Raw genomic sequence first — 26,212 nt, 5'->3', positions numbered from 1 at the left:
TACAGATAAATGTTTTGTAAAAGGAAACTGCATTGTTGCAACAACATATTGTTTGCTGGAGGGGCCAGGAACATACAATATGAAAGTGGATATTTCAGGAAGGCTCAGCATGATCAGCAAGAGGAAATGGAGATCACTGCTATGGCCTCTGCAAAAACAATCTTAGTCCTCATGTTCTTGCATTCCCATCTTTGAAAATCTGTCTTTCCCAAAACAACTGTTTGAACTAACATCAAAGGAATATAGAACAACATGAGCATTATTTAATTTCTAATAGGTTTTGAATTCTTTGTAGCACAATGATATACTTATTTTCTATTTTAAGGAAGAATGGGCAGGAGGAAGAGTGGAGCCTGCAGATTAACTTAGATGTAACAACTTAACCTGGCAGCAGGAAAATTTGCACATCTGATTTGAATTAAATTTGCATATCCAATCAAATAGCTAGAACTAACCATCCAATTGATTGTATGTTTTGAATGTAATGCAGATGTTGCTAAGTTAAACTGTTTATAGTCAATGAACACAAAGAACTTTTTCATATAGCAATGACATCAACCAAGTCTTCATTCCCTTCAGTAACGTTTCAAGTTAGTTGTTTCTTCATATTCCAACTGGGGTGTAATTATTGTGCAGCTCAAAATGCAACATTGTTTTTGCCAAGCTAGCTCATACTCAAAATATTTTTTTGGTTGTTTAAAGTGTATATCTAATTATATATAAAATGCAGATTAAAAATAACAGCAGACCTCAAATATGCTAGAACCAAGAAAAATGCAGCTAAATGGTTGAAAGGCCAACTAAAAGTATACGCAATTGGACTTTTCTTCGATGGGGATATATGCACTTGACAAGTGACTTTCAGTTAGAACAAACAACTGAATATACTTGCCACCACGGAATAAAAAATGTCTGCCAAATGCTTTGTGTGAATTTTAGTTAAATTTGTTTAGTTTTGCTTATGTTTCTGAGGCTGAACTATGAACATGTGAAATTGACGTGCAGGAAAAGACCAGCTGGTCCATCAAAACTGCCCCACACTCATGATGGCTGGAGCTTCATGACTAGATACCTCCCCCCCTGAACCCCCCTGCAGCCATGTAATCTCCTGGGAGAGGCAAAAAAAGAGAAAACCCCAGGGCCAATATGGGATGCCACAGTTGAAGCATGTTTCTTTCCCTTTGACCTATTATTTTCCTCCATGTTCTTTAAGGTATCAATCTCCAACTATACATTCATAGATGCACCTCCGACCCCATGTTCCAAGGTTTTTGGTCACTGTACTCAATCATATGTATGTGACACAGGTTGAAATTCTTTTTCTTTTGCCCAATTATTAGTGCTGCTAGATGTGATGATGCTAGGGCTCAGATAGTGTCATCCTCAATTATGTAGTGAACAGAGTTCCACGACTAGAATTATTTTTTGATGTTGAGTGGGCTACCAGCATTGTACTCCTGTCAGCTTGGCTTCATTGGTAGCACTTTAGCCTTGGACTCCAGGACTTGAGCTCACATTCCAGGCTGATATTTAAGTGCAGTATTGAGTGCTGCCTTGGTGGAGGTTCCCATCTTTTGGGTGAGACATTAAATTGAGCCCCCGCCTGCATGTTTAGGTGAAAGTAAAAGATCTCATGGCATTACATGAAGAGTGGAGAGCTCTTCGTGGTGCCCTGGTTAACCTCCTTCATTCAACCAGTACCATCAAAACATATCATCCGGTCACTTACTTTATATGCTGTTTTTAGGACACTGCTGTGCACAAGTTGTCTGGTGCATTTGCCTACAAAGCAACAGTAACGACACTTCAAAAGTAGTTCATTGGATGTTCAGTGCTTCAGGTCATCCTGAGGACCTGAACAATGATATATAATTCTAGTTCTTCTGCATCTGCTGAGTAACCAGAAAGAAAAACACAATTTTAAATTTTCTGCATCAATTTTTTAAAACTCTGCAAGTCCCTAAAACATCTTGGTTTTCAAACTTTTTTTTTACCATTTTCGAACATTCTTCATTTTATGAAGTAGTCCTGCACAGGCTCGATGGGCTGAATGGCCACCTCCTGTGCTGTAACAATTCTATGATTCTAGTCCTTTTAAAGTCATCAAGTTTTATGGATGTTCAACCTGAGTCACCCTGCTAGTGTGTGAATGTTGGATTGTTATGTAAATTACCACATTTAATTTTTTTGTATTGTTCCATAAGCAGTAAAATTCTATCTTCTGACTATCCAATCCAAAGAAAATGGAATGTTTCTGAAGTAATTATTCACACTTTATAATCAATTTTCAGTTTGTAAAATGTGTAGTTATTATTCATAATCAGTGAACATTCACAAGTATTGAATTCTAGCATAATTTTGTCTGGTGTTAGAATGGAAAATGGTCACATTTGGCAGGAGCAATTAATTTTTAGATCCGGCACCATTGTTCAGTAGAGTAAAGTTGCAGGATATTTTTTTTTACATATTTCATAGGGGCCTGTGTGATATTTTTGCTTTTTTTGGCTCTATAATGCGCAAGTAACAATCGTACACAAGTAAATCATTCTGTTGAGTGAAAACAAACATCACAAACTGATGATTATGATTATCACTAACACTTGTGTTAAATTTTGATGATGTACTACAAGTGAGGGGGCTGAGGTTTAAATGGAATAGTTAAAGTTTACCAACCAGGAGTATGTTCAGTATCAATTATACATATTGTTTTATTTTAACTTTTTTTTAAAAAGTGGGACTCTCTAGAACAGCTGTTTAGGAGCATCCTGGAGCAAACATCTTGTGTAGAATGACCCTTGATGTGATATGAATTCCTGCTTCAGTTACATCATGATGGAGAAGAGCTGCCCTCAATCCACTGTCTTTGTTCATCATCAGTGGAGCAGGACTTCATGTCTCGTGGTAACAATGGAAAACAAAACGTAATCATAGAGCATGTTCACTAACCAGCACTGTTGCATTTAGGTGCATAAATAAGACTAGAAACACTTGTTCTTTGGAACTTCTGATTTCAATACTCAACCTTATGCAACATTTTTGGGCTCTGATTCATGCTACTGTCATCCAAAAATGAATTCCAAAAGTGCACGAAAATGCACTTGATTGTTGATTAAATTTTTTGAGGAGGTAACAAGGAGCGTCGATGAGGGTAGTGCATTTGATGTAGTCTACGTGGATTTTAGTAAGGCTTTTGACAAGGTCCCATATGGCAAACTGGTCAAAAAAGTACAAGCCCGTGGGATCCAAGGGAGAGTGGCAAGTTGGATCCAAAATTGGCTCAGTGGCAGGAAGCAAAGGGTAATGGTTGACTGGTGTTTTTGTGACTGGATAAGGAGGTTAAGAAGGCATATGGAATACTTTCCTTTATTAGCCGAGGCATCGAATATAAGAGCAGGGAGGTTATGCTGGGACTGTATAAGACACTGGTTAGGCCACAGCTTGAGCACTGTGTACAGTTCTGGTCACCACATTACAGGAAGGATGTGATTACACTAGAGAGGGTACAGAGAAGATTTACAAGGATGTTGCCAGGACTGAAGAATTTTAGCTAGGAGGAAAACTGGATAGGCTGGGGTTGTTCTCTTTGGAACAGAGGAGGCTAAAGGATGATTTAATTGAAGTGTACAAAATTATGAGGGGCCTAGATAGAGTGGATAGGAAGGACCTATTTCCTTTCACAGAGGGGTTTAAAACCAGGGGTCATAGATTTAAAGTAATTGGTAGAAGGATTAGAGGGGAGCTGAGGAAAAATGTTTTCACCCAGAGGGCGGTAGGGGTCTGGAACTCACTGCCTGAAATGGTGGTAGAGGCAGAAACTCTCAACTCATTTAAAAGGTACCTGGATGTGCGCCTGAAGTGCCATGACCTGCAAGGCTATGGACAGAGTGCTGGAAAGTGGGATTAGGCTGGGTGGCTCATTTTCGGCTGGCGCAGACACGATGGGCCGAATGGCCTCCTTCTGTGCTGTAAATTTTCTATGATTCTATGAATGTCTGATTCACCACCTTGAATGGGCAAGATTGGATAAGCATGTGATTACCTCCAAGAGGTTTTCATACCGTGGTGTAACGATTCGTTTGGGTTAGGAGGGAGAGGTTCCAAAATCAAACTGATTGTTTTGGGGAAAAGGGATGGGATTGAGAGAATTTTTATCCACTTGCATTGTGCCGCCTTCAGACTTTCCTTGCCTCTCCGTGAGAGGATAAATGTTATGAAGTGACACCACTGGGCAGAAAAAAAGAACAACTAGTTTTAAATCAACTCATCTTTACGTGTTTGCTGGTGTTCCTCAAAGACTTATTTCCTCATTTCAAGAAAAAAACAGTTGCTAGGGATCAACAAAGGGTGGGTTGCTAATGCTTACCAACCTTTTCTTACCTGTACGAAAAATTCGTCTGCTGAGTCTGATCCTGATCAGCAGTTCCAATTTTTCAGGCATTGACATGCTTTAACAACTATAATACATGAAATTTTTGTATTTCTAGACAAGCATTATGATACTTAAAATCCATTATGGAAAATTCACTTCCCTTCTCTGTAAACTACATTCCTCTTTAATGGTGAATATTTCCGATAGTTCCGTCATGCAGCTGGGACTGAAGTGTCAGCCTTGATTATATGCTCTGTAGTGCTCCATCGTCCAACTGGGTGGGACTGCGCTCGCCTGGTTCCATTCTCATCAATCCAGAGAATGGAACCAGGCGAGAGAATCACCTGCAAAGGCTTCTCTTCCCGCTCCCCCGCTGTTGCCTCTGGAGTCCCCCAAGGATCTATCCTTGGCCCCCTCCTATTTCTCACCTAAATGCTGCCTCTCGACAATGACATTTGAAAACATGTCGTCAGATTCCACATGTACACTGACGACACCCAGTTCGACCTCACAACCACCTCCCTCAACCCCTCCACTGTTTCTCATTTGTCACATTGCTTGTCCAATATCCACTTCTGGATGAGCAAAAATTTCCTCCAACTAAATATTGATGAGACCAAAGCCGTTGTCTTTGGTCCCTGCCGCAAACTCCTTTCCCTAGCCACCAACTCCATCTCTCTCCCTGGCCACTGTCTGAGGCTGAACCAGACCATTCGCAACTGTGGCTTCCTAGTTGACCTTGAGATGAGCATTCAACCACCTATCCATTCCACCACCAAGACCGCCTACTTCCACCTCCATAACATCGCCCGTCTCCGACCCTGCCTCAGCTTATTTGCTGCTGAAACCCTCATCCATGCCTTTATTACCTCCAGACTGGACTATTCAAATGCTCTCCTGGCTGGCCTGCCATCTTCCACCCTCCTTAACCTTGAACTCAACCAAAGCTCTGCTGCCCATAACCTAGCTCGCACCAAGTCTCGTTCTCCCATCACCTCTGTGCTCGCTGACCTACATTGGCTCCCGGTCCGGGAAAGCCTCGGTTTTAAAATTCTCATTCTCGTTTTCAAATCCCTTCGTGGCCTTGCCCCTCCCTATCTCTGTCACCTCCTCCAGCACTGCAACCCTCCGAGATCTCTGCGCTCCTCCAATTCTTGCCTCTTGCTCATCCCCGATTTTAATCATTCCACTATGAGCAGCCGTGCCTTCAACTGCCTAGACCCTAAGCTCTGGAATTCCCTCACTAAACCTTTCTACCTCTCGCTCCTCCTTTAAGACGTTCCTTAAAACCTACCTCTTTGACCTAGCTTTTGGTCACCTATCCTTATGTAGCTCGGTGTCAAATTTTGTTTGATAACGCTCCTGTGAAGCGCCTTGGGAGGTTTTGCTATGTTAAAGGTGCTATATAAAACTGTTGTTGTTGCTCTGCTGCAGCAGGTAATATAATCTCTGTGGGAATCAGTAGTTGAAGGGTTAATTTATAGTGTAATGAGCAAACTCATTTGAAATAAGGCCCTGTTTAGCCACTTGTCAGCCTTGAATTCCTCTGTTCCTGATGCTGCTTGCTGCCCCAAGTGTATAAAAAATTATGTCAATAAATCCTTGTGTGGATTCAAACACTTGCTTACCTATAAAATGTGTTCATATTTTGAAGTTGTGGACAGTATGATCTGCAAATCTAATTATTGATGCATGACAGTAAACTGCTGTGTATAAGTTTGTAAATTTAAAATACAGCATTTCATTTTAAATAGTTAAATCAATGTATACAGAGACAATCCTTTCCTGTATCTTTATTGCAAGAGTTAAAGGGATTGTCTTCATGAAAAAAGTGTTGGGAAACTTTTTTGTTTGGGGATTGAAGAGAGCCAGAAGAGTTGGACACTGTTTTAGTCCTGATGATGCAGCATGCAAGTGATGTGTTCCAAAACGATTTATATCATGGTATCATTTATTTGCAAACAAAAATTCTTATTCATGAAGACAGTGCCACTTTAACACATAGCATAGTAAGAAGTAACGAACAAGTCGGCATTCCAAACTACTGTGTTCTAATTTAGTCCAACAGAGGGTCTGGTATGGTAAGGGGGACATTGACTGCCTTGTTTTTTTCCTCTCTCTGCAATGCATTTCAATTAACAACTTAACCAAGTGTTGGCAAAATTAATGCCACACGTAGGAGACCAGAATTAAACACAGGCAGCTGAGTGATTTAAATCTTTAAGCCATTTGGTGTCATCTATCAAACATAGATGCAGAAACATTGCTGTAACTAACAAGCACTGAATTAGAAATTTTGTTCTTTTTTGTTTAATCTTTTCCTAGCTTTCTGCATTGTTTGAATGCTGAACTAGCTGTTAGACTTCAGTACATGGTCATCCTGTTGTAAAGTGAGCCAAGTGCAGTTGTGCGCTTATCATAGTGACAGATATCAGCAGTTTACACTGATCACCAAATTGTGAACATCCATGTCATGTCCCGTATAGACTGAATGTAATTTGGAGCTATCTTGTATCAGCAATCAAGTGCACCCTACCCTCAGAAGATCACACCCTACCATACTTTTGTGCCATTTCCTGGACTCTGAGTGAGGTTACCAAATTAGGGCTAATTGGTGCTATGCATTTATACCCATTGAGATTTGGGTTGAAACTGTCCAGACTTGTTTCGCTAGCATCTTTATAGGTTGCCAAATGCAATAGCCTCAGTCCCATCTGTCTGAACCAGATTCAGATCATGATGCTAGAGGTGAAAGTACATCATTTTAAAAAATCCTAAGCCAGGCTGATCTGGGATACTGGTCTCTTTCTAGTTAATTGGGTTGGTTCATAAATTTGATGTAATGTACAATTCAAGTTATTAATCTCTCCTTCAGATAGTAATAACTTTAAAAAATGCCTTAGTGACTAAAATACTGCAATAAAACTAAAGTCTGAAATATGTCTGGATCAATTTTCACAAAATGCTTAAAGTACTTACTAACTCCCATTAATTGTCAATGGGAGTTATCAGATAATTATGTATGAGTGGTGTGTGCATACCATTCCTGATTCTGCTCTTGGTTGATGGGACCTGACTTGAAGCTGTAATTTTAAAATGCAGGTATAAATCCTCTTCAAGCTAACATTCTTTTCTTGATAGGATGCAGATGCGCCTGACATTTACCATGTATTTTCCCATAAATTAGATTGAGCTTTTATATTACCCATATAACTGTTCCCTATTTTTAGCAGTTTATTCAGTCACTACATTTAATCCCTCATCTCCTATTATTCATGACTGGAACCAATTTCCTTGTTTTGTCTATTCTGCCTAATTATGGAACATTGCAACAGCAGCTTAAACTTTAGCATAGATTTTCTTGTCTGTGTTGGTTTCTGTTTACTTTATTGGTGCTTACGTATTTTTGTAATGAAATTAATTAGGTAATGCCCTAGACTGGTGCTGCTTTCTTGTCCATCAATAATTGTCGAATTGCTGAAGCTGAAACTGAACCAGAAACTCTTCGGCTGTTTGACTTTTGTTTGAGAACTCTAAGCAGGATCTTTAACTCATGCTGATAGCTAACTAGATTGCCTACTTTTTCCATGTGTTTCATTTGTGGCATTCAGTGTCTCTCTGAATCATATATCTAGATATTTCATTGCAACAAATTAAGTACTAAATGGATGCACTGTATCTAGGTATTTACACATTGTCTTTGACAAAATTAACTGCATAACCATTTACATTAAATATGCAACAAAGATCTAGTGTGATTTTAGGTAGTGCTGCAAAATTTCAAGATGGTGTTTGTTATTTTAAAAGTAAGCTTACCTTTCTGGTCGCACATTTAATTGTTTTTTGTTCGAGAAAGGAATTTTATGCTGAGCAAGGTAAGGAATGTCCAGTCTAGAGAATGCAAAGCTTTCACATTTCAGCTCCCCGTGTCAGCATTAAGCAGTCTAGGTCACTGCACTAACAACCAAATTCAAAGTAAAATTTCTCCTACTCTGCCCTACCTTGAACCTCAGATTGATACCCCATTGTACTTTTGTACATTTTTACACCATTTATCTGTTGGCCTTTCTGGGTAAGCTTCTTGGTTTAGTGTCTTATTTGTGCTAAGTTTGTATCATAGTAGGTACAGCACAGGAGGAGGCCATTCAGCCCATTGTGCCTGTGCTGGCTCTTTGAAAGAGCTATCCAATTCGTCCCATTCCCCTGCTCTTTCCCCATAGCCCTGTAATTTTTTTCCCTTCAAGTATTTATCTAATTCCCTTTGAAAGTTACTATTGAATCTGTTTCCATCATCCTTTCAGGCAGTGCATTCCAGATCATTACAACTCGCTGCGTTAAAAAAAATGTTTCCTCATGTCTCCTCTGGCTCTTGCCGATGACCTTAAATCTGTGTCCTCTGATTACCAACCCTTCTGCCACTGGAAACAGTTTCTCCTTATTTACTCTATCAAAACCATTCATGATTTTGTACACCCCTATCAAATCTCCTCTTAACCTTCTCTGCTCTAAGGAGCACAACCCCAGTAATATGGGAGTATGTTCTAAATTCATTTCGCTTAGCACTTGAACAGACAACAGATTGAAGAGACTTTCCTCCATCGGTGTGGGTTGTTTTCAAACCCATATCCCAAAGGTGAAATACATTAATGTACATTAATCCACTGTGCCACACAGTTTCCAGTAATTGCTTTCTATTATCAAAATTAACATAGTTATGGCACTATGGTGCTCTATTTATTTTGTCAGTGAAGTCACTCAGACAGTTGAGTTTCTTTTCTCCGTTATACCTCCACAGCAAATGCTATGGTCCTGCCCACGGGAAGTGAACGACAGTAGGAGGGTTAGTCATATGGCTTTCACTCATTCCCTAGCTGAGAAGCTGTATTGGAAGACAGTTCCAGCAGGCTATCTGCATCAGGGAATGGTGCGTTGTGTGGAAGAAATAAGAAATGAAGGGAGGAATTAACAAATATTTCACTTCTAATTAAAAACATGGCACAAATATTTGTATAACTTGTGTGTCATGTGACCCAAATGTTTATGATTTTGACTTTTGATTTCAGTGATGGAAGGTAATATTATATGTGGTGTAAAAGTATTTACCACCATTACTGTGAAGAGTTCTGCCTTTATGTACTCTACTATTCCTGGCCTTGTCGGTTGATGTATAAATCATGGCAACAGCAGTAATTCAACTGAAATTTATTTGATTTATGCACATTTTACAATTTTTCTGTAAAATTATGAATTACACAAGGCTACAAGTAATGACCTGGACATTGAATCAGCTAATAACACCATATAAAGCATCCTTTCCTGATTTTTTTTTTAAAAGTAATGTTTAAGTTTGGCCTAAACTGTGTGAAGTGAATCTCAATTTACTAACTGTACCTATTTTGGACTTGGTCCATAACCTCTATCCACATACATATGTACATGTATGTATTTTTAAAGGTACTATATATATTTCTACTGTATAGGAACAGAAAATGTTCCACAAACCTTATTCGTTCCAGATTATCCAGAGGAAGCATGATTATGCTAGGTGGTTTTAATGAATAGTAGCATTATCGTAGGTAATGCTGATTTTTTTTTCTTTGTTTTATGTAGTAACTTGGGGCTTTATACTGACTGGATGTTCTAACAACTGAATTCTTACAGCTGGTCTCAGAAGAAGTTTTCGACTGAGCAGAAAAGACAGAAAGACTAATAAGTCCATGTATGAATGTAAAAGAAGTGAACAGTATGACACAGCAGATGTGCCAACATATGAAGAAGTTGTCTCTTATCAACATCAACCTAATGAAAAGTACAGACTGGTAGTTCTTGTTGGTAAGTGCCATTTTTAACTAACGCTGTATTTTTGTTGCTGGTTATAGTACCTTATATTGATTTATTGACGTGGTAAAGTGAGTAGTGTTATCAATTTAATGGGAGAATACTGACTCTTCACTCACTTGGAAGGCTAATACGACAACTACTTCAAATTTTTAAAAATGCGCATATCAGTTTTACTTCTGTTATCCCCTTTCCTCCATTATTCAATTCTGCCTCCTTCTCCGTTCCATTCGATTGATTTCTTTCTATCCAAACTCTCTTCTGACTTTTCTATAACTTCTAAATTAACTTCAAGATCTCTTACCTTTCATAAATACTTGTATTAAAATATTAAGAGTACAGGGAAATAGGTTTTTTTTGTTCTTGGGACATGGGCGACACTGAAAGGCTACATTTATTGTCCATCCCTCGCCGCCTTGAGAAGGTGATAGTGGGCCTTCTTGAATCGCTGGAGTCCTTGCGATGACAGTGCTCCCATGATGGTGTTAGGTAGCAAATTCCAGGATTTTGATCCTGCTACCAAACTTAATATTGACCCCCTCCACCATCGCTGCACTGTGGCTGCAGTATGTACTATCAGCAGTGTGCACTTCAGCAACTCACCAAGCTTACTTGAAAAGCACCTCGGAGCCCCACGACCTCTATCACCATGATGGGACAACAGCAGCATCATCATGGCATGTGTACCTCTGATCTGGCTGATCAATACCTTTGCTTCATTTACCCACCTTTGCTGCATTTTGTTTGATACCCTTACCCAACAAAAATCTATCGATCTTGGTCTTGAAAATTTCAATTGACCCAGCATCCACAGCCTTTTGGGTGAGAGAGTTTCATATTTCTACTACCAATTTGTGTAGAAAAAAAACTGCTTCTGATTTCACTCCTAAATGGCCTAGCTCTAATTTTAAGATTGTGTCCTCTTGTTCTGTCGTCCCCCACCAGAGGAAATATTTACTCTGTAGCTACCGTATCTAATCCCTTTATAATTTTGAACACTTCGGTTAGGTCACCCCTTAACCTTCTACTATCAAGGGAATACAAGTCAAATTTATGCAACCTGTCCTCATAATTTAACCCTTTAATCCCTGGTATAATTCTGGTGAATCTGTGCTATACCCCTCCCAAGGCCAATATATCTTTTCTGAGGTTTGGCACCCAAAATTGAACGCAGATGGGGTCTGACCACGGCTCTGTACAACGGAAGCATCTTTCTCACTTTTGAATTCCAGCCCCCTTTGAGATATTGGCCAACATTCCATTAGCCTTTTTGATTATTTTGGATTACCTGTGCACTAGCTTTTAGTGATTTGTATGCATGGACACCTAAATAATTTTGCTCCTCCACAGCTCCTAGTCTCCCACCATTAAGAAAATATTCCGATTTGTCTTTCTCCGATCCAAAATGGCTGACCTCACACTTTACCACATTAAATTCCATCTGCCATAATTTTACCCACTCACTTAGTCTGTCTATGTCCCTTTGCAACTTCTTGCTCCCATCCACACAACTTATTGTGCCTCCTAACTTAGTGTAATTTGCAATTCTGGATATACACCCCTCTATTCCTTTATCCAAGCCATATGTATGTATGGGTGAAAAGCTGAGGCCCCATTACAGATCCCTGGGAAACATCACTTGTCACATCCCACCAATCAGATCACACCATCCTGACTTAGACATATACTGCTTTTCTTGCTTTTTGTGGATAACTTGGCTCAGGGGCTTGCTAGTTCTGATACCCAGGTCTTCTGCCCCACAGCCAGGATGTTGTTGGGACCCATAGCCTTTGCTGTGTCCAGTGCACTCAGCCACTTAGTAATGTCACATGGAATGAGCCAAATTGGCTGGACATTGATATCTAATATGGCGGGGACCTCTAGAGGAGGTAGAATGGGATCTGAACTTAGTTTCTAGGTCTGCAAGGGGATCAGGTCATTTGTATTGCATGTCTGAGATTCTGTGCTCAAGAAATGAATTTGCCCACATTTTCCTTTGGATTCATCAGCATCTAAGGACTTCACAAAATGCCTATTAGTAGCACTATGCAGTAATAGATTGAGATTTAGATTCGTTTTTTATATAATACGTAATTTGGTTCTTCGAGTTATCATACATAAGACAATGAAAAAGACACTTAAAAAGAGCCATTGATTTCTTGGCTCATCCCAAGGAATGAAAAGGACAGTTTTGTATGTAACAAATTTCTTCATTACACTACTTTATATAGTGAAGGATGAGACTAATATCAAAATTATCATCACAAACAGAACAATAACAGCAACACAATAACTATTCAATCTGACACAGCATAACTCCTGTTCAGAATTACTGTATCACAGGTTCAAATTAATACAGTTTATCATTAATGTTCAGTTCAAGGAATGTAGTATGTGTTTGGCAAAGTTCATCCGTTTCAATTCATATAGTAATGTATTGGATAGCAAATATACATTTCCAATTTGCCCATATCTTGGATAGCATTAATGTAGAATTGACAGTATAAAAATAGAGGCTGGATATTCTGTGGCGAGTGACACCTCCTGACTCCCCAAAGCCTTTCCACCATCTACAAGGCACAAGTCAGGAGTGTGATGGAATACTCTCCACTTGCCTGGATAAGTGCAGCTCCAACAACACTCAAGAAGCTCAACACCATCCAGGACAAAGCAGCCCACTTGATTGGCACCCCATCCACCACCCTAAACATTCACTCCCTTCACCACTGGCGCACAGTGGCTGTAGTGTGTACCATCCACAGGATGCACTGCAGCAACACACCAAGGCTTCTTCGACAGCACCTCCCAAACCCACGACCTCTACCACCTAGAAGGACAAGAGCAGCAGGTACGTGGGAACACCACCACCTGCATGTTCCCCTCCAAGTCACACACTATCCCGACTTGGAAATATATCGCCGTTCCTTCATCGCTGGGTCAAAATCCTGGAACTCCCTTCCTAACAGCACTGTGGGAGAACCTTCACCATACGGACTGCAGCGGTTCAAGAAGGCGGCTCACCACCACCTTCTCGAGGGCAATTAGGGATGGGCAATAAATGCTGGCCTCGCCAGCGACGCCCACATCCCATGAACGAATAAAAAAAATATAAAACCACTTTGTTCTGGTAGCAATTGAACTGCTAAATCAAAGCAGTTCTGTTTTTCTCTGCACTGTGTTGGCTCTGGCTGCTACAGTGTGTCTTCAGTCAGCCCTCTGTAATCTTCTTTTCTGATTTATCATCTAACTTCAGCTAACACCTTGCATGCACTTAGTTAAACTGTCACAATCACTGTTGCATTCTGAATGTTTTGAACACAATCTAAGACTTCTATTTACACGTTATCTCCTTCAAACATCTCCTTACACTTGTAAAACATTTGAAATCTAGAACATCCTTTCTATTCTTCACCAAAGTTGAAGATTTTATTAGTGTTTAGAATTGAACATAGGCACTTGCAATAGTGTTGAAATGTTTATTTCTAGGTCTCTATTGCAAAAAGGATTCCTTATCTGATGAACTCTCGCTTGTTTGGGCCCTTCCAGGGTCAACAAGGTTTTAGGCTTCGGGTATTTGTACAGAAATTAATCCTATTATGTAAGCTCGGTAACAGCTGCCCCTACATCTGGAGCTGCAGTATTGCTCCAAAGTATGGGGATTCACCTTACCAAGTTTACTGGCTCATGAATGCTGCACGGCGACATTGTCAGGACAGTTTTTCTATGGGAATGACTCCTTAGTAAACAAGAGCAAATCTCAGCTACAATAAGATATAAAGAATGATTGTCATTTGGATCTCTCTTTTCTCCTAATACCGGAGAATCAGTCGTTTTGGTGACAACTAGGAGCATATCAGAGATGCCTAACCCTGCATATGTTGGAATTTAGGACAAGTCTGAATGATATGTTGATCTGGAAATGCTGGAGCCAGAAAGGCCATGCTGGCCAAGTGCACAGCAGGTACTGACTCTTTCTGGCTCTGGACACCTCTATGAATTGGTATCATAGTTGGCCCTGGCTGCTGTTCTGTTGGATGTTTTAATAAAGCTGCTCTGACCTTTCCCTGAAGACTTTCAGTGGCAATTGTTTTTGTGGGGTAGGGGCCATGCAGATGCTAGAAATGAAGAAAAGTCCTCTCGGGTGACTTATTTTGATTTTTAAAAATATATTACATGCATGATGGAGGGTAGGGGAAGAAAACGAGAGAGCTTATAATGAGAATACCTCTCTCTCCCACATTATTCTCTTTTAAATCAATACATATTTAACAAAGAAAGACACCACACGTTTTGGTAGTATATTTTTGTAAAAGATATATTGAACTAGGTTTTCACTTTTTTTGATAAGGTTCAATTTTAAAATATGAACAATCTAAGTTTTATCTAGCAATAATGGGGTAGAGTTTCCACTAGATTGCGCTGGGTTTATCAGTGCAATATGGCAGAACCAGCGCAAAAGATCGAGGAATTTCTATTTATGCTGGGCGTAAATTACGTACAGCGCAATTGAAGTTCCCCTGATCTTATGCGGTAGTTCAAAAATCATTGCTCTGAAGCCGGCCCCGCCCATAAAAATGGCCACGCTGCTGAATGAAATAACAAGGATCAAAAGCAAAATACTACAGATGCTGAAAATCTGAAATAAAAACAGAAAATGCTGGAAATACTGAGCAAGTCAGGCAGCATCTGTGGAAAAAGAAACAGAGTTGACGTTTTGGGTCGATGACCCTTTGTCAGAACTGGGTCTGACGAAGGGTCATTGATCTGAAATGTCAACCCTATTTCTTTCTCTACAGTTGCTGCCTGACTTGCTGAGTATTTCCAGAAATAACGAGGATGGCGAGTTTCCGCCGATTGCAGCTGTTTGAGGAGGGTCTTCAAATCTAGTTTTCTTAGGCACACGAGTAGGCAGGTTTCAAATGTTTTTTACATATTAAAAATATTTAATTTACGAAGAAACTGACTCGTGTACACCAATGAAACTATTAAATGGTTCAGTATAGTTTTTTTAAGTCATTTTCAGTGATTTAAAATCAGGTTACTCACAGGTGGAGGACTGCACACTTAATAAAAAAAATACTTATTTTTGGTGATAAAACCCATTTTCAGTTGTATTAATAAAACTGCCCCAGGTTACCACTCTTAAATATATCTTAAATATATCATTGAATATTTTTTATTGCAAAAGAAATAAACGATTATGCTGTTAGGCTGCCGGATTGCGCTGGTTCATGGAAGATTTTACGTTTGTGATTATGCAAATGCATTATAGCGGACGCTCGAACTGTAACCCAGCCGGCGCAATTTTCCGGCGGCACCCAAAATGGAAACTGTACTCCAATATCTTTGAGAGACTAAACCAAATATTACATGGTAACATCACAGCGACAAAAGCAAACTAACTTCAACTTTATCTTAAAAGCCTAAGAATGTATTTGTGAAACAATGCAAAACTTATTGGCAGCCATCTTTCCATTGGTAATTTCTTAAGTATTTCCTCCCAACATCTGCTGTGAATCAAGGAAGACCATTTTGAAGAGGGGTTGAATTCAATTATAGAAAAATCCATCAAAGCATTCTCCCTTTTTTCTGAAGCCTGGAAAGATGCAGCTCTATGACAACCCTGTCCAAGAGCGTGTGTGTTTGTGAGAAAAAGTGATGCAAGGGGCAGTGTCTGTATTTGTAATTGCATTGGATAACTGCTGTCATATCATACACTGATAGCATATGACAAAAGATTAAAACATTAATCATGCTAAATGATTCTCCAGAAGTGATGTATTATTATCATAACATAGTTGACTATATGAAAAATAGCTGTATCGCATGTCAGCCTGTAATGGATGATTTGATTAACACATTCAAAAACTATATAAAAAAATCTTAAGAGTTTAGCCTAAAATGCATTATTTGCTCCGTTTCTCAGGATTTTAGAATTTCTGTAGTCTTATTGGTCCACATTTTCCTTCCTTCTATAATGTTTGTGAAAAAGTAGAGGAATGTAAAAAAAGTGGTGTAATCCAGATACAAAATGCTAATAGTTTGTCTTTGGTGCTTATGAGGATTTTTCCTCCTTCTATAAAGAACATGAGCAAAAATTAGGGGAAAAGGCAAATGTAACTTGTTATGGCTTTGTTAAAAGCTAGGCATGCGAAACTCGTGCAGCTGTGGAGGATAATTGAAAATTCAGGGTTTTATGCTGGGTCAGTCCTAAAGATGGTTCTTAAACAAGAAGGTATCACTATCGAAGTGAATAGCGCACTGGAGTTTTCTGTCTCAGAGCATGGTGCAGTCGCCATTGGCAGGTGTCCCATAGTGAAGACGGAGAGAAATTTGGCCTGGTTGGGCACAGAAGGCATACAGTTCACAACGGATTCTATCCCAGGTCATAGTAATAGAGTTGACTTCCGTGGCATGAGTAGGCTTCGACTCGGGATAAGACTGCAAGGACATTCACCCATCTGCGCTGCCTGACTAGTGGCAGTGTAGGTCACGACTGCCCTCAAATTGACATATAGAGGAGACATTTCAAGAGTCTGCCAATTTGCAGTTCACTGCTCCATTAAATAGGTAAATGAAGCTCTGTTTCATCATGCATCCAGCTGCATATACTTGAGTAGCAAAGTCAGCTGCTTTATTTCGAATTTGTAGCTCTTTTGCACTGGATTTAGATCTCCTTATGTACATAAATAGGAAGGGCAATTATTCCCTTGAAATGCAATTGGTATGTAACACTCAATGGAAAATAATGTCCCTCGATGCACAGGTTCTAAAGGATATGCATGATTTAGTTCTGAGGCAATCAACTGCTCTTTGAAGGGGAAAGATGGAGGGATTCCTGGTAGGAGGTATGGATCTTATAGTGCAGCCATGGCTAATAACATCTCCGCATAAGCCATGTACCCTGGCAGTGAATAGATACTACAAGGTACATGGGTTCAGATCCTCACACCATTCAGTGGGTGCCTTACAATATGTCCCAGAAAAGGTTATAGCAGAATGCTGCCAGTATTTGCCATGAACAAACGCCTCACAGAGTGTATATATTTGTAGATGTGTGGATGCTAACAACTGGCATTCTAATGAGGTGTGTTCCTCGGGTGCATCTTGTTGACAATTGAATTCTCCTTGTTCTGTGAGGAGATCAAGTAGATCACTGGGATAATTTTAACTTATCAGTGTGCGAAAAATGGATGATAGCAAATTGGCAGTTTTTACACTTTGTCCAATTTTCTTTTTCATCGAAGCATAAAAGCTGTGTGTATTGAGACAGGGTGACATGGTCCATCCTCTGTCATCTTGGCATGTTTAAGATAGTTTACATATCTTTGCTATTTTTACTTCTGTGATGTTTCTTTTTCTTTACAATGATTTAGCTTGTAGCTAACAACTGGTACCTCATGCTTATTTTTAACTCGCTTAAAATTAATGACCTCATTATAAATGAGATGTAAGTCCTAGACAGGCTAAATTGGCTCTAAACAAATATTTCCCCAGGGATAGATGGAAACTAAAAATGAGATCTGTGAGGCACTGACGATCATTATGTGGGAATCGATGGTCACTGGGAAGCTACCAGTGGATTGGAAACTAGCTGATGTGCCAATACTCAGAGTGACAAAACAGACACCGGCAACTACAAACCATTTAGCCCTGCTTCAAGTGCATGTGAAATGATGGAATCAATTATCAGGAATAAACTTGAGAATTATCTGTACAACAATAACCTAGTTAACAACAGTCAACGTGGATTCAGAGGGAGAAGATCCTGCCTGACCAAGCTCCTCAAATTCTTTGAGGTCGTGACAATAAAAGTGGACTGTGGTAAAGCCCTATGACAGATTGTACTTTGATTTTCAAAAGGCTTTTGATAAAGTTCTACACAAAAGATTATTTCTTAAGTTCAAAGCTGTGGGGATTCAGGATAAACCTGCGAATGGATAACAAACAATGAGTGCTTGTTAGAGGAGATATATTGGAGTGGGGAAAAGTACTGAATTGGGTGCCTCTGGGCTCAGTACTGGCACCACTGCTGTTTCTAATTTACATAAATAGCCTGGATTCAGAAACTCAATGCAAAGTGGTCAAGTTTGCAGCAAACCAGGAAGGACAGTAGAATTGTAGGAGGCATCTCAGAAATTACATAAGGTACATATGTGGGCAAAGCATTGGCAGATGGAATTTAATGCAGATAAGTGTACGGAAGGAAAAATAGATGCACATGCAAATTCTATGAAAGATGCTGAAATAGCCCAGGATGAAGCTGAGAGACACCAAGGTGTCTTAGTAGATTTGATGCTAAATATGTCCAATCAATGCAGAACAGCAGTCAACAAAGCCAATAGGATGTTGAACTATATGGACAAACAGTACAATATAATATAAATCAGAGGAGATAATGATCAAACTTTATATGTCAGAAGTCCTGTCTTTTAACCCAAGGCCCAGTTTGTTCTCCAAGATGTATGTAAAAGATCTCGTGGCACTTTTCGTAGAAGAGCAGCGGAGTTTTCCTGGTGTCTTGGCCAACATTTATCCCTCAACCAACACCATCAAAAACAGATTGCCTGGTCATTTACCACATTGCTGTTTGAGAGCTTATTGTGCGCAGTTGGCTGCCGGATTTTCCCACATTGCAACAGAGACTACACCTCAAAAGTACTTCATTGTGAAGCACTTTGGGATGTCCTGAGGTATAAATGCAAGTTCTTTCTTTTCTTTATTGCACATTCTTATAATTAAACAATGCATTTGTAATTTTCTTGGCCTTTAATGTTGCCATACAGTTGGTATTGCCCACTACAGCATTTTTTTCTGCATAGTTTCATGGAGATCTTTACCCCATTTTGAAAACTACAGGAAAGGTATTAATGTTGACATTACAACAATTATCTGTCTCCCGTTGCAAACTGTACCTATTTGGGATGTGTACCTTGATCATAGAATCTCAGAATGGTTACAGCACTGAAGGAGGCCAATCGGCTTATCGAGCCCTGGCTGGCTCTTTGTAAGAGCAAGCCAGTTAGTCCCTTTTCCCCGTAGCCCTGCAAATTTTTTTTCTTGAAGTATTTATTCAATTCCTTTTTGAAAGCAATGATTGAATCTGCTTCCACCATCCTTTCAGGCAGCGCATTCAAGATCATAACTACTCGCTGCGTAAAAAAGTTTTTTCTCATGTCGCCTTTGGTTCTTTTGCCAATCATCTTAAATCTGTGCCCTCTGGTTCTCGTTCCTTCTGCCAATGGGAACAGTTTATCTAAAGCCTTCATGATTTTGAACACTTCTATCAAATCTCCTCTTAGCCTTCTTTGCTCCAGGGAGAACAACCCCAGCTTCTCCAGTCTGTCCACATAACTGAAGTCCTTCGTTCCTGGAACTATTCTAGTAAATCTTTTCTGCACCCTCTCTAAGACATTCACATCCTTCATAAAGCGTGGTGCCCAGCACTGGACTCAGTACTCCAGCTGTGGCCGAACCAGTATTTTATAAATTTTTTTCATTCGTTCATGGGATGTGGGCATCGCTGAGAAGGCCAGCATTTATTGCCCATCCCGAATTACCCTCGAGAAGGTGGTGGTGAGCCTCCTTCAACCGCTGCAATCTGTGTAGTCAAGGTTCTCCCACAGTGCTGTTAGGTAGGGAGTTCCAGGATTTTGACCCGGCGACGATGAAGGAACAGCGATATATTTCCAAGTCAGTATGGTGTGTGACTAGGAGGGGAACGTGCAGGTGGTGGTGTTCCCATGTGCCTGCTGCCTTTGTCCTTTCAGGTGGTAGAGGCCGCTGGTTTGGGAGGTGCTGTCGAAGAAACTTCGGCGAGATGCAGTGCATCCTGTAGATGGTACACACTGCAGTCATGGTGCGCCGATGGTGAAGGGAGTGAATGTTTAGGGTGGTGGATGGGGTGCCAATCAAGCGGGCTGCTTTGTCCTGGATGGTGTCGAGCTTCTTGAGTGTTGTTGGAGCTGCACATCCAGGCAAGTGCAGAGTATTCCATCACATTCCTGACTTGTGCCTTGTAGATGATGGAAGGGCTTTGGGGAGTCGGGAGGTGAGTCAGTCGCTGCAGAATATCCAGCCTCTGACCTGCTCTTGTAGTCACAGTATTTATGTGGCTGTTTCAGTTGAGTTTCTGGTCAATGGTGACTCCCAGGATGTTGATGGTGGGAGATTCGGCGATGGTAATGCCGTTGAATGTCAAGGGGAGGTGGTTAGACTCTCTCTTGTTGGAGATGGTCATTGCCTGGCACTTGTCTGATGCGAATGCCACTTACCATCCCAAGCCTGAATGTTGTCCAGGTCTTGCTGCATGCGGGCATGGACTGCTTCATTATCTGAGTGGTTGCGAATGGAACTGAACAGTGTGCAATCATCAGCGAACATCCCCATTTATGACTTTGATGGAGGGAAGGTCATTGATGAAGCAGCTGAAGATGGTTGGGCTTAGGACACTGCCCTGAGGAACTCCTGGCGCTGAGATGATTGGCCTCCAACAACCACTACTATCTTCCTTTGTGCTAGGTATGACTCCAGCCACTGGAGAGTTTTCCTCCGATTCCCATTGACTTTAATTTTACAAGGCTCCTTGGTGCCACACTCGGTCAAATGCTGCCTTGATGTCAAGGGCAGTCACTCACCTCGCCTCTGGAATTCAGCTCTTTTGTCCATGTTTGGACCAAGGCTGTAATGAGGTCTGGAGCCGACTGGTCCTGGCGGAACCCAAACTGCGCATCGGTGAGCAGGTTGTTGGTGAGTAAGTGCCGCTTGATAGCACTGTCTATGACCCCTTCCATCACTTTGCTGATGATTGAGAATAGACTGATGGGGGCGGTAATTGGCCGGATTGGATTTGTCCTGCTTTTTGTGGACATTACATATTTCAACAACATTTCCTTGCTTTTGTACTCTATGCCTCTATTTATAAAGCCCAGGATCCAGTCTGCTTTTTTAAACCGCTTTCTCAACCTGTCCTGCCACCTTCAAAGATTTGTGCACATATACCCTCAGGTCTCTCTGTTCCTGCACCCCCTTTAGAATTGTACCATTTAGTTTATATTGCATCTCCTCATTCTTCCTTCCAAAATGTATCACTTCGCACTTCTCTGTGTTAAATTTCATCTGTCATGTGTCTGCCCATTCCACCAGCATATCTATGTTCCTTTGAAGCCTGTTACTATCGTCCTCACTGTTTACTACACTTCCAAATTTTGTGTCGTCTGCAAATTTTGAAATTGTACCATGTACATCCAAGCCCAAGTTATTAAAATATATCAAAAAAAGCAGTGGTCCTAGTACTGACCCCTGGGGAACACCACTGTATACCTTCCTCCAGTCCGAAAAACAACCGTTCACCACTACTCTGTTTCCTGTCGCTTAGCCAATTCAGTGTTCATGCTACCACTGCCCCTTTTATTCCATGGGCTTCAATTTTGCTGAAAAGCTTATTATGAAGCACTTTAACAAACGCCTTTTGAAAGTCCACGTGTTCAACATCAACTGCATTGCCCTCATCGACCATCTCTGTTACCTCATCAAAAAACTTCATCAAGTTAGTTAAACACGATTTGCCATTAACAAATCCGTGCTGGCTTTCCTTTATTAATCCACACTTGTCCAAATGACTATTAATTTTGTCCCGGATTATTGTTTCTAAAAACTTCCCCACCACTGAGGTTAAACTGAGTGGCCTGTAATTGTCAGGTTTATCCTTACACCCTTTTTTGAACAAGGGTGTAACATTTGCAATTCTCCAGTCCTTTGGCACCCCCCCCCCCCATATTTGATGATTGGAACAGTATGGCCAGCACCTCTGCAATTTCCACCCTTACTTCCCTCAGCAACATAGGATGCATCCCATCCACACCGGGTGACTTATCTGCTTTAATACAGCCAGCCTTTCTAGTTTTTTATTTTTTCATGGGATGTGGGCGTCGCTGGCAAGGCCAGCATTTATTGCCCATCCCTAATTGCCCTTGAGAAGGTGGTGGTGAGCCATCTTCTTGAACCCAGCAGTCCGTGTGCTGAAGGTTCTCCCACATTGCTGTTAGGGAGTTCCAGGATTTTGACCCGGCGACAATGAAGGAACGGCGATATATTTCCAAGCCAGGGTGATGTGTGACTTGGAAGGGAACGTGCAGGTGGTGGTGTTCCCATGAACCTGCTTCCCTAGGTGGTAGAGGTCACAAATTTGGGAGGTGCTGTTGAAGAAGCCTTGGCGAGTTGCTGCAGTGCATCCTGTGGATGGTACACACTGCAGCCACGGTGCACCGGTAGTGGAGGGAGTGAATGTTTCAGGTGGTGGATGGGGTGCCAATCAAGTGGGCTGCTTTGTCCTGGGTGCTGTTGAGCTTTTTGAGTGGTGTTGGAGCTGCACTCATCCAGGCAAGTGGAGAGTATTCCATCACACTCCTGACTTGTGCCTTGTAGATGGTGGAAAGGCATTGGGGAGTCAGGAGGCAAGTCACTCGCTGCAGAATACCCATCCTGTGACCTGCTCTTGTTGCCACAGTATTTAAGTGGCTGGTCCAGTTTAGTTTCTGGTCAATGGTGACTCCCAGGGTGTTGATGGTGTGGGATTCAGCGATGGTAATGCCATTTAATATCAACGGGAGATGGTTGGACTCTCTCTTGTTGGAAATGGTCATTGCCTGGCACTTGTCTGGCACAAATGTTACTTGCCATTTATCAGCCCACCCCTGGATGTTGTCCAGGTCTTGCTGCATGCGGGCTCGGATTGCTTCATTATCTGAGGGGTTGCGAATGGAACTGAACACTGTGCAATCATCAGCGAACATCCCCACTTCTGACCTTATGGAGGGAAGGTTATTGATGAAGCAGCTGAAGATGGTTGGGCCTAGGACTCTGCCCTGAGGAACTCCTGCCGCGATGTCCTGGGGCTTTATCAATTTCTAGCCTATCCAGTATCTCAACTATCTCTTTTACTGTGGCAGCCTCTTCCTTGGTAAAGACGGATGCAAGTTACTCCTTCAGCACCTCAGCCATGTCCTCTGCCTCCATGCGTAGATCTACTTTTTGTTTCCTAATCAGCCCCACCCCTCCTCTTTGTTGGAATCCTGTACTGAGGTACAGTCGTTCCTTTAATCAATTCGACCTGACACCGTATTGATAAAGAATCGTGGCTTTATTATTCATAAACAACAAATGATGCACATATCAAGTGATAACTAACAACCCCAAACTAGAAGCATTACCAGTCTTGGATCGGACAGCTGGTGCGGATGGCACTTCTATGTTTCTTACTATGTCTGATTCATTTTACTTCTGCTTCTGAGGACTACACAGGGTTAGGCTCCAACAGCATTTACATCCCCTGGATATACCTAGTCTTCCGATGTTCTGAATGTGAGTCTGATGGCTGCGGGCCAATCTTTTATACGCTTTTACTGTCTGGCGCATGCCCGGTCCTGCGACTCCTCTTTTAACAAGGTTCGTATTTCTCCATGCTGCCTCTTTTAACAAGGTTAGTATTTCTCCATGCTGCCTCTTTGAAGAAGGTTATGCTTTGTATACTGCCTGGTCCTACTACTTAATCTCAGTCCTTAACCCGTTAACAGCTGGTTTCATATTTCATAATTTCTTAATTTATTTACACTTTCCCACATCTTATTACCCATTTACTATTTACATGCCTATCGAAGATTTTTGGATTCCGTTTTATGTTAGCCACCAGTCTGTTCTCATACTCTTTGCCCCTCATTTCCTTTTTCACTTCCCCTCTGAACTTTCTATATTCAGCCTGGTTCTCACCTGTATTATCAACTTGATATCTGTCATGTGCTCCTTTTTCTGCTTCATCTTACTCTCTATCTCTTTCGTCATGCAGGGAGCTCTGGTAATGGTTGCAGTATAGGGATTTTGGAAACATGTTTCAAGAATCCATTACTCTTGTTTGATTAAGTAAGAAGTTTTCAGGTTTTGAGTTGGCTTTTGTCACATGACTTGCTATTGTAGTTCACTGCTGAATTTGTAGCCCACACCAGTCCAACACTTGACAATTGCACAAACACTTTGGGAATATAACAAAAGACCATTGGGCCCAGCATTCCCAAACCTATTTGATGGATCTTAATTCCCATCTACCTGACTTCTCACCACATCCCTCCGTCCTTCTTCTCCAGAAAACATTACTGCTGTGTGGAGGTAAGAATTTTGAAAGTCCAGCATGGTATAATACTTTTCCCTGCAGCTTTTTTTTATTCGTTCATGGGATGTGGGCATCGCTGGCGAGGCCAGCATTTATTGCCCATCCCTAATTGCCCGTGAGAAGATGGTTATGAGCTGCCTTCTTGAACCACTGCAGTCCGTGTGGTGAAGGTTCTCCCACAGTGCTGTTAGGTAGGGAGTTCCAGAATTTTGACCCAGCGACGATGAAGGAACGGCGATATATCTCCAAGTCAGGATGGTGTATGACTTTGAGGGGAACGTGCAGGTGGTGTTGTTGCCGTGTGCCTACTGCCCTTGTCCTTCTAGGTGGTAGAGGTCGCGGGTTTGGGAGGTGCTGTCGAAGAAGCCTTGACGAGTTGCTGCAGTGCATCCTGTGGATGGTACACACTGCAGCCACTGTGCACCGGTGGTGAAGTGAGTGAATGTTTAGGGTGGTGGATGGGGTGCCAATCATGCAGGCTGCTTTGTCCTGGATGGTGTCGAGCTTCTTGAGTGTTGTTGGAGCTGCACTCATCCAGGCAAGTGGAGAGTAATCCATCACACTCCTGACTTGTGCCTTGTAGATGGTGGAAAGGTTTTGGGGAGTCAGGAGGTGAGTCACTCGCCGTAGAATACCCAGCCTCTGACCTGCTCTTGCAGCCACAGTATTTATATGGCTGGTCCAGTTAAGTTTCTGGTCAATGGTGACCCCCAGGATGTTGATGGTATGGGATTCGGCGATGGTAATGCCGTTGAATGTCAAGGGGAGGTGGTTAGACTCTCTCTTGTTGGAGATGGTCATTGCCTGGGGCAAATATTACTTGCCACTTATCAGCCCAAGTCTGAATGTTGTCCAGGTCTTGCTGCATGCGGGCTCGGACTGCTTCATTATCTGAGGGGTTGCGAATGGAACTGAACACTGTGCAATCATCAGCGAACTCTCTGACCTTATGATGGAGGGAAGGTCATTGATGAAGCAGCTGTAGATGGTTGGGCCTCGGCCACTGCCCTGAGGAACTCCTGCAGCAATGCCCTGGGGCTGAGATGATTGGCCTCCAACAACCACTACCATTCTCCTTTGTGCTCGGTATGACTCCAGCCACTGGAGAGTTTTCCCCCTGATTCCCATTGACTTCAATTTTACTAGGACTCCTTGGTGCCACACTCGGTCAAATGCTGCCTTGTTGTCAAGAGCAGTCACTTTCACCTCACCTCTGGAATTCAGCTCTTTTGTCCATGTTTGGACCAAGGCTGTAATGAGGTCTGGAGCCGAGTGGTCCTGACGGAACCTAAACTGAGCATTGGTGAGCAGGTTATTGGTGAGTAAGTGCCGCTTGATAGCACTGTCGACGACACCTTCCATCACTTTGCTGATGATTGAGAGTAGACTGATGGGGTGGTAATTGGCCAGATTGGATTTGTCCTGCTTTTTGTGGACAGCTTCTGACATCCTCTGCTTTAGCTTTGTTGTGTGTGGTCTAATGAGTCTTGGGCTGAGATTGCAACAGTGAACTACAGTACAAAGGCTCAACTCACTGCCGAAAGGGTAAGTCTGACTGTCATTGATGACTATGGAATCTTGAATTATCCCAGCCTCCCTCATGCTCTGAAACGGGCTTAATCCCTATCATGAGAACGTAACAGTTTCAAATCATGAGGGAGGTTAGGATAACCCAAATCCCACTGCTGAATCTATCTCCCTGCGAGAGCAGAAGAAAGTGATGATATATAGATAGACATCAGGAATGTTGTATCTATTGCAGCAGTGCAGGTGCAATAAAAAGTTGGGGGTGGTGTTGCACCCTAGCACTCCCTGTTCCTAAGAATTCTGCCTTAGAATTT

At 41.6% G+C, this 26,212-nt stretch overlaps 1 protein-coding gene across 7 annotated transcripts in view; it reads left to right on the top strand.

The window, feature by feature from the left end:
• Positions 1 to 26,212, top strand: part of mpp7a (MAGUK p55 scaffold protein 7a) — a 417,410-nt gene that overhangs the window by 360,845 nt on the left and 30,353 nt on the right. For all 7 annotated transcript variants that reach the window (XM_068007174.1, XM_068007182.1, XM_068007172.1 and 4 more), the window contains one exon: positions 10,031 to 10,201. In XM_068007174.1, the coding sequence (XP_067863275.1) occupies positions 10,031 to 10,201 (171 nt within the window). The remainder of the gene's footprint in view (positions 1 to 10,030; positions 10,202 to 26,212) is intronic.

This window comes from Heptranchias perlo, chromosome 2 (assembly GCF_035084215.1).
Source record: "Heptranchias perlo isolate sHepPer1 chromosome 2, sHepPer1.hap1, whole genome shotgun sequence".
NCBI classification, from domain to species: Eukaryota; Metazoa; Chordata; class Chondrichthyes; order Hexanchiformes; family Hexanchidae; genus Heptranchias; species Heptranchias perlo.
This window is presented reverse-complemented; position numbering and strand designations above follow the sequence as displayed.